The sequence below is a fragment of the Tetranychus urticae genome, chromosome 2 (genome assembly GCF_039701765.1).
Source record: "Tetranychus urticae isolate SD_2017Ah chromosome 2, NJAU_TeUrti_SD_1.0, whole genome shotgun sequence".
NCBI classification, from domain to species: domain Eukaryota; kingdom Metazoa; phylum Arthropoda; class Arachnida; order Trombidiformes; family Tetranychidae; genus Tetranychus; species Tetranychus urticae.
This window is the reverse complement of record NC_142959.1, coordinates 9273537-9292114: the sequence shown is the minus strand read 5'-3', so window position 1 is coordinate 9292114 and position 18578 is coordinate 9273537. Positions and strand designations below refer to the sequence as shown.

At 34.0% G+C, this 18578-nt stretch overlaps 3 protein-coding genes and 1 long non-coding RNA gene across 6 annotated transcripts; 2 read left to right on the top strand and 2 right to left on the bottom strand.

Annotated features, from left to right (window-relative positions):
• Positions 1–1740: 1740 nt before the first annotated feature.
• On the bottom strand, positions 1741–10289 carry LOC107359518 (uncharacterized). 2 transcript variants are annotated; one of them, XM_015926003.3, is made up of 3 exons: positions 10152–10289; positions 7673–7966; positions 1741–6894 (listed from the first exon to the last, which is right to left on the bottom strand). In XM_015926003.3, exons 1-3 carry the CDS (start codon positions 10157–10159, stop codon positions 2154–2156), a joined length of 5043 nt encoding a protein of 1680 aa, XP_015781489.2. In that variant the 5' UTR covers positions 10160–10289; the 3' UTR covers positions 1741–2153. The 2 variants fall into 2 exon arrangements, with proteins under 2 accessions (XP_015781489.2, XP_015781490.2); XM_015926004.3 differs by lacking the exon at positions 7673–7966.
• On the top strand, positions 4819–10243 carry LOC112538564 (uncharacterized). Of its 2 annotated transcripts, none has more exons than XR_003081751.2 (3): positions 4819–4960; positions 6536–9324; positions 9394–10243. It is a non-coding gene; the product is annotated as an uncharacterized LOC112538564 (long non-coding RNA). The 2 variants fall into 2 exon arrangements; XR_016199054.1 differs by having other exon boundaries at positions 4877–5008.
• A 670-nt stretch (positions 10290–10959) lies between the features above and the next one.
• LOC107360142 (venom protease) lies at positions 10960–15261 on the bottom strand. Its single transcript, XM_089268158.1, has 5 exons — positions 14824–15261; positions 14136–14226; positions 12562–12974; positions 11500–12453; positions 10960–11423 (listed from the first exon to the last, which is right to left on the bottom strand). Exons 1-4 carry the CDS (start codon positions 14882–14884, stop codon positions 12128–12130), a joined length of 891 nt encoding a protein of 296 aa, XP_089124284.1. The 5' UTR covers positions 14885–15261; the 3' UTR covers positions 10960–11423; positions 11500–12127.
• Positions 15262–16751: 1490 nt separating this feature from the next.
• On the top strand, positions 16752–18420 carry LOC107360145 (solute carrier family 60 member 1-like). Its single transcript, XM_015926769.3, has 3 exons — positions 16752–16823; positions 16883–17009; positions 17067–18420. Exons 1-3 carry the CDS (start codon positions 16767–16769, stop codon positions 18167–18169), a joined length of 1287 nt encoding a protein of 428 aa, XP_015782255.1. The 5' UTR covers positions 16752–16766; the 3' UTR covers positions 18170–18420.
• The last annotated feature ends 158 nt before the right edge of the window (positions 18421–18578 follow it).

Below are 18578 nucleotides of genomic sequence, written 5' to 3'. Positions count from 1 at the left end.
AACTTTAATATTATTTTTCATAAGTACAATTGTTCAATCAACTGTCAATCAGTGAAGAGTTGAATCACTCCATTAGCCTACGCTCATTCAATTCTTGGTTTTTTTCTTTCATGTGTTCGTCCATTTTTTTCTGATTATTTCAATATTGATTCGAATCTATAGTCATGATGTTTATGCGATTTTGAAATATGTTTTGAAACTGATAACATAAATCATTTGAATCTTGGTGTTCACAACTCGAAATTATCAAGTTTTTATGTGCAATTAAAAACTTGATTTCAAACTTGAATATCAAAACTGACTTTGTTATTATTTTGTTACCAGTTTTATTGCACAGGTTAGTGTTAGTTACAGTGTAAGTGTTTATGAGTTGGAATGCAGACAAGCTCAATTACATATTTGTAATTGCCATTTTTATTGTTTATTGCTATTAGTATTTACTATTGACTAAAGCTGGACAGCAATATAATGAAGTCTCGCCAGAATCTTGATGGAAATGAATAACATCTTTAGAAGGTTCGATAGTTCGTGTTTAAGGCGTCAAATTTTCAGTTTCATTAGGAAAGATGGAAATTTGTTTTCCAATAAAACTCAGCCTTTTTCAAAATTTTTGGAACCTTTTATGAAGACGATCTAAAAGCTAACTTAAGTGCAAATGTATGCGACTGATCTCAACTTTTAAGTTTGTTTTGTGCTTAAGTAATCATTATATCAAGTTTAGTCATAAAAGTAATCAGATGACTCAGAATAATGAAGTAAAGAGTTTAACGACACTTGCGTCATTATTAATGATTCATTGGTGGTCATTATCAAAATAATAACCGGTAATTGTAGATTAACTTGATATTTTTTTCGGTAGGAATTAACTTGACTCGTGTATGACAGTTTATTGGCCTTAAAGACAAAGGGAACCCGATTTATGAAGATATTCAGCCAGATTAAAACGGTTACAATATTCCATGACAAGGTAAACATGTTCAACTGTTTCAATGTAGCCTGAATTTCAAAGCATTGATTTCATTGGTCAAGGAATTTTGGCTTTCTGGAGATTCTTTTTAGCAATGGTTTTAATTGCCACTGGAAAATCCTTAGTCCTATGTTTACCTTTGTAAACAACTGCAAAAGCTCCATGTCCAATGAGATCACTTGATTGATAGAAATATTCACCAACATTAATGACTGTTTCTTTATTGTTTCCCATGTTGGTAACAAGTTCTTAAATTAAATTGAAGAGTAAGAGTGATTAAATAAATCACAAGTGTTTAAAAAAACAAAAAAAAATATTAATAAAAATCAAAACATTTTGATTTGGAATCTTTCTTCTGTCTCTGACGAAAACAAAGAAAGAACGAAATGAAACTTTAAATGAAGTTGAAAAAATCAAATTACTCCTGAGTGTGACCAAACGAGGCTTGATTCCATGGTAACCAGATTTTACCACGCAATTCAAATCAGAGTTTTAACAACAACAACAATTAACCTTCTTTTTACACTCATTTAGAAAAGGTTAGAATTAAACGGAAAATGTGAAAGACGATCATCAAGTCAACTTTTAAATTACAAGTGTAAGCAATTAAAGAAACAAAAAATATTTAAACAACGATTGAACCAAAAATAGGATCTTACCGATAACTCTACTCTTTGGATTAAACTGATATTGGTTTGATACAACTTTACCGGTTAAACCAGAGTTTATTGATGGTGAAACAAGAGTTTGACGAAAATTTAGTGGCCTCTGATTGTTGATTAACAATTGTTTACTTCTTTTTATTGTGTATCACAAATCTTGTGAGTTACTGAATCTGTGTTTTGTCTTGGATCTTCTCATTCACCTTTTTGCTGACGGATTCTAGAGCACCCGCTATAATTACATGATGTGCGAAAAAGTCTTTTTTGCTAGTGCTATTAGACTTGATTCATGTGACAAAAGTGTTATTAATGAAACCAGTTTAAATTGGCATTGATAATGTTTCAAATAGTGTAATACAAATCGTAATGTTCATCTAATAACCTCTTGATCATCATAATTACATAAACCTAAATCAACAACAACAGTGAATAAAAAGCTACCAATTGTAACAACAATACATAATGAAGCATAATTAATTTCAACAGTGAGTTAAGTAGTACAAATAAATTAGCTGTGATTGAAATCACCATTCAGAGTCCGAGGCATCCATTGAGTCTGGTCTCATTCGTCGTCGAGACATATAAGCTCTCATCTCACTGGGTGATGCAACTCGTGGTTGAAGCATATCATCATCCGAATCTTCATCTATGGTAACATGTTCAGCAATAAGCGGAATTGTCCTAGACGAAGATGATGCCAATTCATTCATCATATCCCCGCTTATGGTTGATTCAGCTGTTGGTGGTTGTGGTGCAGGATCTTCTGGTGGGGTTGGAATCTCCATGGTTTTACTACTAGCCTGATCAGTATCGTAATGACTTACTGCACCTGTTATTGATGATGATATTGTTTGTGGTTCAGATAAAACTGAATGGAATTGAGAGGAAGCTGTTAAAGTTTGAGTTGCCTCGGTGGACAAAGAGTCAAGATCGGCAAATGTATCCATATCAGTGTCACATTCCTCGGCGTCATAATAATGGGTTATTGTTTTACTTGAAGCTTCATCATTTGCTGGACGTATATTAAGACTACCACTACTTGCTGTTACCAAAGGAGGAGATGATTCCTTTGAGGATGACGATGAAAGTCTTGTCCTCTTAAGCTGAGATAAATTTAAATCATTATTCTTATAACCATCCACATTTAATTCACGTTCTGATGTCACCGCAATTGCTCTCTGTGCTACAGTAGTTGGTGTTGGTGTTATAGATTCACGACCATCATCAGTATAACCAACCTCTTCAGTACAATCTAAATGAACATATGATTCTTTCATATCTTTTAGTTGTCTCAAAGTTTGATCGTTCGATTGGGTAAAATTTGTTTTTAATTGATTATTCGTTAAATCTTCGAGGGAAGTCTGACACCCTTTCGACTCCAATGAACGTGGGTAGTCAACTAATTGAGATCCTGTTTCGACGGAAACATCAACCATTCCAACTATTGGATAAGGTGAAACTGGTCTAATAAATGTTGCCTCGGGTCTATTTAAGTCTACTGAAGAACCTGCTAAACTTAAATAAGGTGAATTTGATCGAGATCGAGAAAGTGAATTTTTACGTTTACTTCGAGGTGGTAAAGGAGGAGCTGGTAGAGGTCGACTTTGGATAATTTCACCAACCAAGACTGGCATGTTCTCAAGATCTCGCTTTAATTTTTTACTTCGATCAATGGTTGAGTAAATGGGTTCAGTGTCTGCCAGTCTATCTTTCAAGTCTTCTGGAGGTGGATCTGTTGTAATCGTGGGTGGTGGAGGCCTTGGCGGAGAACAATATTGGGACATCAATCGATATGAAAGGGATTTTTCCACAGGCTCTTGATTCAGTGAATGATCTGATCCTGCCTCAGAAGGCTTACAGTCAATGATGATTGGTGGTTGAGATCGTTTTCTTACATAAAGCTCAGTCAATGATCTACATCGACCCGTTTTCCATGAAAAAGGTTTCCAGTAAAGTCCATCTGTTGCTAAATTTGCTCTATCAACTGATAATAGATAATCTTGTTGGATCAAACGTGTTTGCTGTTGTCTCTGCTGTTGTTTCTGTTGTTGTAGCCGATGCAAAGTACTGTAAGGTGATTTTGACATCGGAGTGTGCCTATCAGATCGATATCTTGGAGGAGGTAATGGCGGAAGGCCTGAACTAGCTGTTAATGGATGAATGTCTCTTTTTTCAAGAACTTCATAGCCGTCAATATTTTCTTTACTGATTGCTGCCTGCTGTTGACGAATTTTTTGCCTCAGTATACTTCCTCTCGATTCTCTTCTTCTTGGTATCGGTTGTGGTCTAGAATGAGTTCCAGATATTGGATGAGGAGGGATTCGTGGTGGAGGTCGTCCTGATCTTGGTGGTCTTTGATATACCTCCAAGTTGGGCGATGAAGCTGAGATCAATTCATCTATTCTTTTATTATGTCTTTCTTGCCAATCACGAACAACGTTGCGATAATAAATTGAAGCTGGAATTCTGTCGGATTCGTTCCTCACCAAAGTTGGAGTTGTTAGATCACGATTAGAACTATTCAAATCAATATCTTCCAATGCCCCTAATGACGTTGCTGTTGATCCTTCCCTTGACAGATCAAGTCCACTACTGCTAAGCAAATAAATATCAACTTCAGGTGGTGGTGGCCTCGGAGGAGGTGCTCTTTTGGGTTTCTTTGGTGTTCCAGTTCTACTTATATTTGGCTCTGAAGCATGAAACGATGAATTAGCTCCATAATTAGACCTTCTTGGTGGCCGTAATGGGCTATTTATTGGAGATAGCAATAATTGAACACGATCTTCGGTTGATATCTCTATTTCATCATACATTCCACCAGGTACTTGTTCCAAATCAGGGGAAATGGCTTTTAATGTAGATTTACGTGATTCAACTAATTCGGAGTCAGAGAAAAATTCATTCTCAGAGTCAGGATAGCGTTTACGATATTCAGAAAAAATCTTTTGCTCTCGATGAATGGAATATCTTCGATCCATTTCCCCTTGCCCTTGACCACTTTCATCTGGACCACTCGCTCCACTGCGAACAGGCAGTATTTCCTTGACCCGACTTTTCAGAGTCGAAATGGATGGAAAGGATTCTAGAGCTTTTGATTTAAGATTAATCAACTTATTTTTAGTGTCGCGAAGACGTTTTTTCATCTTCTTTCTTTTTCGTCCATCCATTTGTGGGTCAACATCTCCCTCGGATTCACCTGTTTGACCAAAAGTCTCCTCGCCTCTGGAAGGTGATCTTTTATCACGATTACTTGCTGGTGAAGTTACCATAATAGTAGCTAGAGAAGTTGATTTAGACATTGTTACCGAAGCAGGACCTGAAACCAATGAAGGTGAAGAAGCGCGTCTACTATCCTGCTTTCCATCGACCATGTAAAAAGGTTCATCTTGTTCGCTTTTAATTGCTCCATTCTCTTCACCGCCAGCTTCATTTTTAATAATGTCCCCGTCATCACCATCTTTACCACCTCCAGTCAACAATCCTTCTTCCAGTTTACGTTTCAATGTTTCTCGTAAATTAGCACTTTCCTCTTTAATCAGTCGCTTTTGCTCCTTCTCTTCTTCTTGCCGCTTTCGTCTTCGTTCTTCCTCTTCCTCCAATTGTCTTATTCGTCGTTCCTCCTCTTCAGCCTGTTTTCGCCTTTTTTCTTCGTTTTCTCGTATTTTTCTCCTTTCCTCTTCCTCCCCCTTCAATCGACGTTGCTCCTCTTCTTCCTTCATCTTCCGAATCCTTTCCTCTTCCTTTCGTCGTTTTTCGTCTCTCTTCTTCTGTCTTTCCCTTTCCTTGGCAGCTTCGAGTTCAGCTTTCTTCTCCATCTCGTAAACCATTCTTTCATATTCTCTCTCCATTTCTTCATCTCTCCGTTTTTTTTCTTCTTCTGCTTTTCGTCGCTTCTCCTCTTCTTTTCGAGCCTTTTCCTCCTCTTTCCTCAATCTTTCTTCTTCTTCTTTCATCCTTTTTTCTTCCTTCTTCTTTCGTCTTTCTAATTCCTTAGCAGCTTCGAGTTCAGCTTTCTTCTCCATTTCGTAAACCATTCTTTCATATTCTCTCTCCAATTCATCATCTCTCCGTTTTTTCTCTGCCTCATCTTTTCGTCTCTTCTCCTCTTCTTTTCGAGCGATTTCCTCCATCTTTCGTTTTTTCTCGGCTTCTTTTTCCTCTTCTTTTCGACGTCTCTTTTCCTCTTCAATATCTATATATTCACCCACTGGGGAAGGAGCCGGACTAACTTCAGGTGTGGTACTTCGTTTAAAAATATCCTTCATTTTGGATCCGAATCTCCGCACCTTGAACTTCAATGATGATGCTCTACCTTTCAGAGTACCTTGAGCTGAATTACCATCTTCAGGAAGCTCGTCGCCTTCACTTGCAGTTCCATCCCGAAGTGTAGCTTCTGAAATTATAACACTTGAATCATCCAACTGATCCTCAGTAATCGTTATAGTCGGTATTTCAATTGTTGAAATATCAGTCGAAGCTCTTGAATCAGTAGAATTTTCATTCCTTAATCCTGGTCGAATCTTGAAAATGCCACTTCCTCGCACCGATAAATCATCCGCATCATTAATGTCACTTCTCACTTTTTCCATAACCTGGTCACAAGTTACTTGTACAAATCGTTCAATGTCCGTTAATGACATTGGTTTATCTGGTTCATTCATTGTTTGTTTATTCTCGTTTGAACCAGTCGTTTGCTCGCCGATATTCTCATCAATCGTCGCCTCACCACCTTTAGAGTTATTGTTTTCCTCAACTATATCAGTTGAATTATCTTGTTTGCTATCAAGTTTCTCGTCCAATTTAAATTTCCTTTTCCATTTTGAACCTTCACTTTTTATTGTTGAATCTTCTTGATTATTATTTTTCTCTAATTGACTATTTAACTGGTTTGTTTCTTGAAAAGCAGCTGTCTCTTTATCTGGCTCCTCAGGAATCACCAAATCAGACATGTAAACTCGTTTAAATGATTCAAGATCAACATCCTCTGGTCCACTGGCTGTTTCGTCTTCACCAAACTCTTCTGTATCGGTTGACAATCTTTCCAAGCCTCGAAGTGTTGTTGGTCTATCAGCATCTTTACCACGTCTTTTCAATGGATCACCAACTTCAGAGCGTAAATCACCATCCTCATCATATTCAAATGAACATTCTGTTGCTGGATCATCTTCAGATTCAATTGATATCGTAGGATCTTGATTACCTATTGCATGTCTCTGCTCAACTGATGAATTGTTATCCGAACTAGTAATACGATTTCGAGTTGCCCTGTAAATAGGATAAACATCAATAACACAGGTTATAATTGGTAAACAAGTACATCTTAATTTAACTTTGATTCTAGCTAATTGGGGTGATTGTGAGGTATAACCACCAAAAGGTGAAGCCAAGCATTGATCTGGTCCAATCATAAATTTACATTTGTCATAATTTATGAACACAAGGAAAATTGTCTCTAATCAATATCAAGAATCCTTATCAAGTATAAATATTTTCATCTTCATCTGCCAAACTCACTCAAATTGTCATCTTCTTTGCCTCTTTCAAACCATCTTTTATACGGTTTTATCATTGATAGTAAAAACAAAGGCAAACATTATTAAAGTTGAACAAAAATTATAAGCTATTCAACTTTAATATCATTTACTCAAGACAACTTGTTGGTCATAAAATTTTAATAATTTCAGATTAAGATCAAGAACAGGTTGAATCTTCAGCAAATCAATTGTTTCACTTTTCCTATCAAAAAGTGAAACAATTTAGTCTACAATAGCTTTAGAATGGACAAGTGGGAGTTGATTAGAATCATTAACTGATTTTGTCAAATCTGGTTACATAAAGACAAATCAAATGAAGATAAATATTAACTTGCTTGGTTAATCATGCACTGGACTCAATTTTTGTTGAATATCGGTTTATCAATACATTGCCATTTAAATATGTTTAACTCCCTTCATTCAATTGATTTAGCTTTTGACAAACACAGTCAGACAATTTTAAAGAAAGGATTTGTTTAATTTTAATCGTTTAATCTTTCTAACCGTACCTTGGAAGAGCTTTTCTTGCTCCTTCCCAAGCTTTTTTATACACCTTCAGAGCCATATTAGTGCAACAAACACGATCCTCTATGGATGATGATCCAGTTCCTGAAGCAGCTACAGCAAATTGTTGTCTCATAACACTTAACCTTTCATTTGATGGTTCATTTGTAATATTATCACCATCTTGATTAGCTTCACTATCAACATTGACTTTTTCACTATCCCATTGAACCGAGTTAACTTTCTTATTTTGGCTACCATCGTCAACAATTGATTCAACGGTTTCCGATTTCAGTGACCTGACAATGTAAACAAATAAAATATGATTATACAAATTAACACACAAAAGCATCAACCGTCAATGGCCTCGAATAGACCTGTAGTCTTATTGCAATTAGTGCGATCAAAAACTACAAAGCAGCAGCATTTTTCAACAAATGGTTTAGGTGGTCATTGAATTAAGTTGACTGTCAATTATTGTTAAAATAGCTGTTGAAAGCAATTGTTGAAAATGTTTTGTTAAACGGCTTTTGATCAGTTGATCATTGAATCACCATTTTTCAAGTCAAAAATTGACATTGATTTATGGATCCAAGCTTTTGTAATTTGGTTATTACGCTGTCAATCAGGCTTGTAGGTTGATAAGAGAGGTTAATTTGTATTTTAATTTCATGCAATCTTAAGCACATAAATAACACAATTGTTTTACCTTTGAGCTACATTCACAGAGTTGATTGTTAAAGCAAAATGGATGTGATATTCAATGGTATACAGATTGACTGCTGGCAAAGTAATCTGTGACAGCAAAAATGGTGTTATAACACTTGACGGTCACAATTAATTGGGTATCTTGTCTTAAAATTCAACAATACAATCAAAAATTGGATCACAATTGATAGAGACTGGATAGTCGATCAGCAACTCAACTTGAAAAGTGAAATGACAAGACTGGTAAAGGTTTTTGTTGATCCTAATTCATTTTTCTCATCGCATCAACCTTTAAATAACATAATAGAGTTTACCTGAATAAAACAATTAACCCAACAAACATGCAAATCTGGTTACTCAACTAAAGTTATAAACATGCAACCGGAATCTCTTGGTTTAATCATTTCCGAAGAAAGCTCTTTCTGTCTACCATTTTGATTGAAAGCCTTGAAATTAAATTGGTACAGAGGATAAATTGATCAAATCTAAATAATGTCTTAAGATGATGAAAAATAAATGCAAATAAATGAACCGAGATATATTTTATAGATTAAATAACAGATCACATAAATTGCTACCAATGTTGGGTAAACTGTAAGATATAAATGTTACTTTAAGAAACCATAAGAATCATTAGATTGACCAGCAAATAATTTCTGTTTAATATTCTTCAATTCAAATATAACTCTGCTTTTATATACTATTTTAGTTTTATTTATGCCTATTAAACACTGATTGATCACAATTTAATTTAAACTCCAAATTTTGACGCTTAAAAATCATAATTACTTTTCTTGGTAACCGACGACCCATTTTTAAATTGACCGCTAGAGTAAAATCCCAGATGTAAATGTTTTAGCAAGTTAGTTGTTTTGGTACCAACCTGTTTTGATGTACAAGATCCATCTCAATGGAAGTTGCTAATTATTTGTTTGTTTGTTTCTTGAAGGTAATTTAGCTTAATTGTAACCTTAAACTGATAATTTTATTTTAATTTTTACCAATCCTTGTTCTCTAGCAAGAAAACATCAGATGACATTAATGTTAGAGTGTCGAAGGATTGGTTCTGAAGGAAACCTGCACGATGGCCAATGAAAGCTCCAATTAGACAACCATTCAAGGGATTCTGTGATTTATTGTGATAATTTAATATATAATTATGATCAAACTTCAAGGCAAGTCAAAGGATAGACTGACATAGATAAAAGACGCAACAGAAAAAAATCTTGAAGCTATAAGATGAGCAAAGAGCTAAGAATAAAGATGACAAGATATTTTTGGCAAGTCAATTGCGATTTGCATTTCCCATTCTCAACGCAGCAATCTGGATCTTATTTTTTCTGAAGACTATTTGTTAGATTCAAAAATATCTGGTGATCACATTAAAATGGAACATGAAATATATCGTTACAATACAATGCTCGTGATCTAAGAACCCAATCATCAAAAAGATTTCGATTTCTGGTTGATACATTTAAGTCTGTAAACTTTTCTTTTCAAGAAATGACGATGAAACAAAATTCTGGTTATTCTTGTGATACATAATCGTATGTATGTATATTTATAATCTTTGATCAAAGATGATCTGAATTGCTTCACAGAATCTTATTTTTGGTTGAATTTAAAACAAAGTGACAAGCAAATTGAAGGATGGCCAAGTAATGTTATTACCTTATAAATATTAGTTGTGGTAGTTACACAGGGATAAAGCATAGGAAAACAAACAGCAACCCAGAGGCAAAGTTTAATTGAATCCAAGCCGATTAATCAACTGACCTTTGCATGATGAAATCTTGTATTTTGTATAATCAATTGCACCGAATGAAACAATCACAATAATAAAACCAATGGAACTTGATTTAAATTAATCCATAGAATATTTCGAAGCATTTGTCTCAGGCAATATCGTTTCTGTTGAATTACTTGTTAAAAGTTGAGTGTCTGAAGATAATCCCGGTGAAAGGTTAAAGCAGAAAACACTTAAGTTTACTTCAAGAATGACGATGTTTACATGAAGGGTGTAATATTAATTTGATGAGAAACCTTGTGTTACAGGAACTTTGATTGGAGCTGTTAACAGAAAACAATTAAAATTTAGTCTTGAATTGAAATAGAATGAGCTATTCAAATTATGGATGAGTGAGAAGAGGATAATGGCGAGGAAGTAGCTGTTTGTTTATCGAGAGACTTTTAGTTTTGGCTAAGATCTTTCGAGTTACTAATTTAACCAAACATCTTTTTACCTCTTTTCATATCTCTCTCTTTCTCTCGTCTCTTTCATCCTCCTCTCTCTTCCTCTAACTTATCGTCTTAGACAATTTTTGGGTTGTTGTCAAAGAGACTCTTCCCTTAAAGATGAGTCTCTTCAATGTAGGCCAAACTTTCATCAACTGTGTTCTGCCACTAAACCATCCTCAGTTTTCAACCAACCTTGTTACGATAAGTTAATTCTGATTAGCTAGCATTTCCAGATAAATAGTCAGCTCTTCTCACACATTTATGTACCAAAATTAACACTTTAATTTAATCAATGGCTTGCAAAAACAAAAGCGTTGTTAAATCAAGCGTTTCTCTACAAACGTTGTTCCAAAAAAGTATAATTTATTTGATTACAATTATATAAAATTAGGTACATTTATTATTGATTTGGGAAAGATTTTAGTCGAATTATCTTGCGTGATATTTCTCACTCTTTTCAATAATTGTTAGACACAATGTTCGCTTTTTACATAACTGAATTTACCACTGCTTATATCTTCGATGTCACCATGTGTTATCTTATGATGTGCTCGAACTTTATCCATTGATTCACTGATAAAGGAACAGATTAAACACCGATACACCATCTCACCAATAATGATGCCACTTTCATCACATATCAAAGATCGAAAGTTTTTCATTTCATTTTGATTGATATGCACTCTAGGTTTAGCTTGACGTTTGTTCGAGGTTTCAGATTTATCCATATTGACAGGGCACGAATGAAAATGGGACGACTAAAGCTCACAGAGTTGATCTAATGCAATACAATAAAATTGGTAGGTAGGCCTGGAAATAGAAAGGAGAAGATATTAGAATTAGAACAATTGAAACAAAGGTAAAGGAAAGAGTAAGAAATACAAACCAAAGCAATAGCAAGAGAGAGCACGCCAACGAGACCTACAGATGAGAGCGATAAAAAGTTAAGAGGAGCAGAGGAAGAGGGAGCTGCAGCTTAAAAGATATGGAAACTTTCCTAAGAATTGTTAAGATACCCAGTAACCACCAAATAACACACCCGTAGTTATACTGACCAAGTAATCGCCGGTTACTTTTTCAAAGCAACACTTGTAAACAAGCGTCAAATTATCAGACAAAATTTATCCGAGTGACATCTATTGGTAGATTTAAAAACTTCATTTGAAATCTATTCCTCTTTAAACTTCTTATAAGCTTCTTGTGAGACGGTTAAGTTAACCATTCATCTCGACTCTAAGCAAGAGCCTTTTGACCAAAGATTAAGGAACCTTGAGAGCCTTTTGACATTTTTTTCAAAAAATCTCATAAAAAACTTATTAAATTGTTTTTTTTAATAATTCCCATCTAGAAGCAGCAATTAGCTCGTAGCTTGAGCTGACTTTGGTGTTGAAAAAATAATCTAAATAAAATTATTTTTGGTATTAAATTATGTATATTTACTGGTAAAACATTAGATTTATGAAAATAAATAGAAGCTACAATCAATTATAAAGAAATAATTTACCTAATATTTGTTAATAATTACAGAATTGTGCATTTTTCGCAGTTCTACTAATGAGGCCTCTAAATTTCCGCACAATTGTATAAAAGCCTGGTGTTCTTGGATCATCGCACTCATCGAAAGCACCCGAGACTAAACCCACGGCGAAATATCTTCCCCCACTCTTGTACATTAAGGCACCACCCGAATCACCGCGACACGCATCTCCACCTGTCTTTGTGTCAACGCAGCACATATGAGTTTCATGAACTTTAGGTACATCATAATCCTTGGGCGATTGGGCTATATTTGGATTGGTACGCATGAAATAATCTTTGATCATTTGATTGCATTTATTATCTGGGAAAGAAGAAGAGAAATAAAATTAAATAAAACATTACAGTATTGATTCACACTGATCATTTTCATGTTCATTTTGAGGAGAATATGTGTTTTCTATTTACTCACCTTTTATATATTCAACCTGAACATGCATTAAAACTTTTGAAGGATTTGAATTGGCCCCAAGTCGTCCAAAACCAGCAACTTGCAGTACTTTATAAGGTTCATCGTCACTCTTAGGCAAACAAATTGGACTGACAGTTCTTGTGAAATTGACTGGCTCAGCTAGTTCAAGAACAGCGATATCATTCAATAAATTACGCCTTTTGTAGGTTGTTGGGTAAAAAAATTTGGCCACTTTATGAGCTGTGTTGAGATTGGTTAAATCACGAACACCAAGATATACTTCAGTTGCCTCGATACTTCGTAGTTTTTGGTTTCCATCATGAATACAATGAGCAGCAGTTACCACATGTTTAGAGTCAACCAAGAATCCACCACACAGTCCGAACCTATCTCCTCCAGGTTTCTCAAAAAACCTAATACACGATAACAATTTAACGATCCATTCACGGTTGAAACAGCATTGATGGTGATCCAAATGGCACAATTAGCATTTACACAATTGATTGGGTATAATTAAAATTAAACCATAACATGTGTAAAGGTATATTGAAAGACGAATATTAGAAATATTAAAACAATCTATTAACATTATGGTTAGGGATATTTAAAGTAAGCATTTCAATCTTACTAAGCAACTAATTAATCTAGCAATTTGCTTCAATCTATTGATTGACACTAGCTAAATTAAATAAAAATTGCTCACTTGTATCTCCATAACCATTTAAGTTACCGAGAGTTAATTTCAACAGCTGTGAAAAAACCTGTATGTATACAGTAAAATCAACTCTTAGTAACCGTTTTTGGGTTTTGTGTTTGATTAAACAATATTGTACGGTAAAACTAAACAAGTGATAACATTATATTCAAGATTTGAATAGCAATAATGAATCACATAAATGGTTGTAATCAACCAAGCAATCAAAACAAATAGCTATTAAACTTGAACTGAAAAAATATCATGTCAACAGGTTATTTAAATTGCTAATAATAAAAATGGCTGTGCCTACCTAAACTATATCAAGGTTAATCTAAATATTTGAATTGATTGGTTGAATTTGATAAAGAAAACCAAATTAAACTAACAATTAACAGGTTAACCGTAGTTTCAATGGTAATAATAGTAATAGGTAAATAAAGAGATTGATTGATGGTAATGAAGGAGTAATGTAAGTTGGGTGTTTGGAAAGAATCGTGTTTAAAGAGGTGGAGAGGTTCAATGGTTTACAAACAAACGCATTAAATCTTACCTTGATTACTTTTATTTACGAGAGATAATTAAATCATTTTCCATTAAATGCAACCCGAAAGCGACCTGCGCCTTTGGATGATATATTATGTTTGTCGGCCTCATGTAATCACATGTATTTAGTGTTGATGGTCATGTTCATCTATATCTAAAGTGGAATCGGGTATTTTGATAGGATAAAAGTCATGCGACATCATGCAAACTTTATTATGGTCATGCATCGCCATGCACACCGTCAGGTTACCTAAATTAGGTGCTAACAGGTTCAGCGATATTGTATATTGGAAAGCACACATTGGCATTTCCCTGAATAGATAACTTGACTTACCTAAGATGAGCCATCCAAGGATATTCATAAGATGTTACTGCTGATCCACCGTAAATACGAGATCCAACATAACTTTCACTGTATCCACAATCTGGTCATTTAACAACAATACAATATTAATCAATAGCAACCAGAAATTTGATAAAAACTGGATTCTTTTCAAATTTTTGGATTCAGAAAAGCAATTGTAAACACACAACTAGACAATTAAATTTCAATACTTTAAATAATAAATCAATTTTGTGCCTTAAAACTGTGTTAATTTGTAATTCAAATTGATTAATGTGTCGTTTTGATGCATCTTGACTTGAGAAGTTATTTTCAGATTCAATAGCTAATTCATATGTTTTTAAACATTTTAAGCTGGCAACAGACTTAATTGTCTGAAAATTGATTTCCAACTTAATTTTAAATCTTGATGTAACTAAATTTAAATGTAAAAACAATTAAAAAAGAGGATACTAATACAGACTGCAATTGAATAGCCTTTACTCGTCTACAATGTATCCTTTTTTGGGTTGTTTTTCAGTATAAGTGATTAGCTTTTGCCAAATCTTGATTGCATCAAGGATTAATCTGCTGAGCTTGAATTTAACGGTTAAAATGGCTAACCCATGAGTCTGAGTTTCAAATGTATGATTATTATGAGAATAGGTTCCAGTGGAAATTGATAATTCCATTAACTCACCACAGCGTTCACAGTTTATTGAGCTGATTGAATATATGACAATTAGAATGGTAAACAACATATTTATTGATAAATCCAAATAACCGATGGCTTATTGAAATGATTTGAACTGTTGATCCTCACTGGTTGGCTATTAATCCACTTTGAGGTTTAAGCACACATGATGGAAAGATGATCAGTAAAGGTGAAAATATCCTGATTCAGATTCAGTGTATGTAAATATCAATAAACAAGATGAAAATTGAATAGAGAAGTGAGTTAAAACAAATCAAACATCGAACTGGAAATGAATAAAATGAAAGGTATTTGGTTAGAGTGAGAATAAAGACGTTAATCAAATGGAGATCTAATTTTCTCGCTTTCTTTTGCTTTTACAATTAAAGTTAATTGTTTACTTTCACTACCTTTTTTGCACAACAACCATCATCACTATCATCTGATTTAGTGAAATGAAAGTTAAATAGGTGAATAGATTGATTTATATAGTAAAAACAAGGGAAAACCAGCTAAATTATCCAATAAATTTTCCAATTTGTGATCAACTGTTTAAATCAAACCATTCTTGTTACCCTGTTTTAAATAATTAGTGATCACAAACCATTAGTTGAAAGGTTACGCAAAATTGTGGTTGAGCCTTACCTTGATTATCTGTCATATTGTTGTGTTTAACCTGGCTTTTTTTGCCAATTTAACTGTTTTTAGTGTACAATATGGATGGTTACATGAAAAAATTGGTTAAACTTGTACTGTGAGAAGCTATTGTAATTGAAACAATAATGATTAATCAGGCAACTTTTTCTCTGATTCAATCACGGTTTAATCATTTCCGATCAAAAAAGGAACCAATGAAAAAGTTATTCGAAAATTGAGACGAAATCTGAAGAAGTTCACAATCAGATCAATCAGGATCATCGATTGATTGAGCTGTTACTCGTTTGATTGAAGTTTTTTTCGCTCAACTCATCTAAATCCAAATTAATTGTAGCGGAAGAGTAGTTTTCATAAGCTTATCTGGTTCAAAGTCAACCAGAAAACTATTGCTCATTGTGAATGACTAAAAAATTAGCACTTCCATCACGACAATCAAAGAATAAAAGTTGATGTTTCAATTAAATTGTATCTCAAATCATGCTCTTTTTATCATGAATTATGATGTCTCTTTGAATAACAGAGAAACTGAAAGAAGCTCCGTTCTTTAGCAATTGGGAACAGAAATCTTTTCATATCCGAAGCTCATCAAGTTTTGAGCTTGAAATCAACCCCTGAATGATGATGTATTATCAATGATAATTATCAGTATTATTGGGAGTGCATATTTGCTTCGACAAGTGAGAGACAAACATTCAGCAAAATACGAAATCGATAAGAAGCCTAAAACATTCAAAAATTTCGCTCTTACAATAGGCTTAACACTAAACAAGTACTTCTAGTCATGTGTTTCTAGCCATTCCCTAGAAAATAAATAGCGTTTTTACAGTTTATTAAGCGCTCAATTATCAAATAAAGCATTTTATGAAAAAATATCAATTTTTTATCATTCATATCTCATCTTTATTGTTTTATTATTTTCTTGCTTCTGATTGTAAATGGGTGTAGAATGAAAGATAAATTTTGTGATTTTAGATTTGCGATGCTTTCGATGCAAAGTTTACATTCAGATATTTTGCAATAACCATTTAATTACGGTTTAATCTGTTCACTTTGATCTAGAGTTTGCCCTGAAAGGATAATAATATGTATGAATAATCGAGACAAGGTGATTCAATTAAGAAGTTTCTAAATGATGCTTTTGAACAGATGATAAACAGTTAGACAATATTAACATATAAGCAACATTTCAAGCAACGACTTTAGTTAAAAAACGTGATAAAACAAATTAATGATAAATCTATTTCCATTCGAGAGATTCGCCAATTTCACTGTAAATCAACCAGTTAACCAACATGGATTTTGCAAATATTCATATTTTAGTGTGTGTTTATGTACTTCAATTCACAATGGTAAGCTACTTTATATAATATTTTTCACCAAACATTTGATTTTTTTATTCTTCATCAAGGGTCTTGTGTACGAAGTTGTCAGTCCCACTATGGATGAATTGAAAGCTGTAACCAGCTCGAGTGATGAAAAAATGGCGTTAATTTATTCGCTAAGATCGACTGGATATGTTTTCGGATCACTGATAGGTAATTCCCATGTAACTTAATCAAGTTCATCTTTTATATTGTATTCTCGATTTTCAGGAGGTCGCATTTACCAGTTCACGATTCCTCTGTTATCTCTATGTTGTGCCGTTTGCATCAATTCAGTGACCATTGGATTAGCTGGTCAAACATATAACATAAAACTACTCTTTTCAATTTTCTTCATAAATGGATTCACAACTGGAATGATGGATGTAGGCACCAATGTTTGGATTCTCCGACTATTTTCAGATCGAAGTGGGCCCTACATAATGGCTCTTGTAACTAGCTTTTCACTCGGAACTGTCTTAGCGCCATTGTACACCGCACATTTCCTCCAGGAGTTTCCATCGCCAGGAGAAACATCCAAAATTTACATTCCCTACTTGATAACATGTGTGTTTGAATTAGTCGCACTCGTTGGTTTAATTTACTTACTCATCAAACAGTCGTTTTTACGGTACGAGAAGAGAAACTTTTTTGCTCGTCGGGAAAAAAATTATGCTGATGGGAACACTGATGAACCAAGCAATCAGGAATCGACCAGTTTAAACATGAAAATCATCATCTTTCTTGCACTTTGCATGATTATGGTCTACAGTGGAATGGAGATTATTTGGTCTGAGTATTTGATTCCAATGTTGAATCGCAGTAAACTAAATTTATCAAGCTCAACAACTGCAAAAATTAAGTCGACTTCCAATGCAGCACATGCCATTGGTAAAATTGTTTTCATTGGTGTCACTGCCTTCATTCGTCCTGATCAAATAATATTGTTTGATTCAACGATAATTACTATTTCCACCATCATGCTACTCATCTTCTACAATTCTTCTTCAACGGGAATCTGGATTTTCAGTGTTCTCTTCGGAATTGGAACATCATCTCTCTATCCGTCAATTTATCCCTTCATTCAAACATTCATTGCTGTTGATTATATCAAAGGATCTTACCTCATTTGTGCAAGTAGTCTAACCGATGTAATAGCTCCAATTTTGATTGGAAATCACCTGGAATCGACTCCAAACTTGATTCTCTATCTCGAACTGGTCACAATGGCCATAGTCTTTGCTTCCACATTTTCCATAAAAATTCTCGGTTCGCGGCTACTTTCACATGAATCAATCAATAACAATGAAAATGGTGCATACCAGTTAAGATGAGATCTTCCATTTAAGTTGAAACTTCGATCGCATTTTGTTCAGCTATGGAAGGAGATGTTTTCGCGAAACTTATTTTTCTGATGTAATTTTGCATGATTAACTAGAAAATTTAATTATTTTGAGAAGTTTATTTCTTCTTTTTCTGTAAAACAGATTAGTTCGATTCGTAGTTAAACCGATCTGTTTCTGAGACCGTTTTAGTTAGAGAGTTGAAACTTATTTTACTTCGATAAAAACTGTTGCTACATATGCATGACCAGATATTTTTGCCAATTTATCAATAGTACTCTTGATTTTGGCCATTTGCAATTAAACTTTAAGTCTCAATATCCCGAGCATGGCATCGCCTACAATCATAATTGCTTCACTAATATTAGCATTTTTTAATAAATAATTCAATTCAACTTAA

Excerpts from the sequence above, each read along its gene's own strand:
- LOC107359518 (XM_015926003.3), bottom strand. Across the intron at positions 6,895-7,672 it reads GCAAGAAAAGCTCTTCCAAG|GGCAACTCGAAATCGTATTA; the intron begins GTACGGTTAGAA and ends TCCTATTTACAG.
- LOC107360142 (XM_089268158.1), bottom strand. The coding sequence starts at position 14,884 with ATGTTGTTTACCATTCTAATTGTCATATATTCAATCAGCTCAATAAAC. Across the intron at positions 14,227-14,823 it reads AATAAACTGTGAACGCTGTG|ATTGTGGATACAGTGAAAGT; the intron begins GTGAGTTAATGG and ends TTAAATGACCAG. Across the intron at positions 12,975-14,135 it reads CCTTGGATGGCTCATCTTAG|GTTTTTTGAGAAACCTGGAG; the intron begins GTAAGTCAAGTT and ends ATCGTGTATTAG.
- LOC107360145 (XM_015926769.3), top strand. The coding sequence starts at position 16,767 with ATGGATTTTGCAAATATTCATATTTTAGTGTGTGTTTATGTACTTCAA. Across the intron at positions 16,824-16,882 it reads ATGTACTTCAATTCACAATG|GGTCTTGTGTACGAAGTTGT; the intron begins GTAAGCTACTTT and ends TTCTTCATCAAG. Across the intron at positions 17,010-17,066 it reads TGTTTTCGGATCACTGATAG|GAGGTCGCATTTACCAGTTC; the intron begins GTAATTCCCATG and ends CTCGATTTTCAG.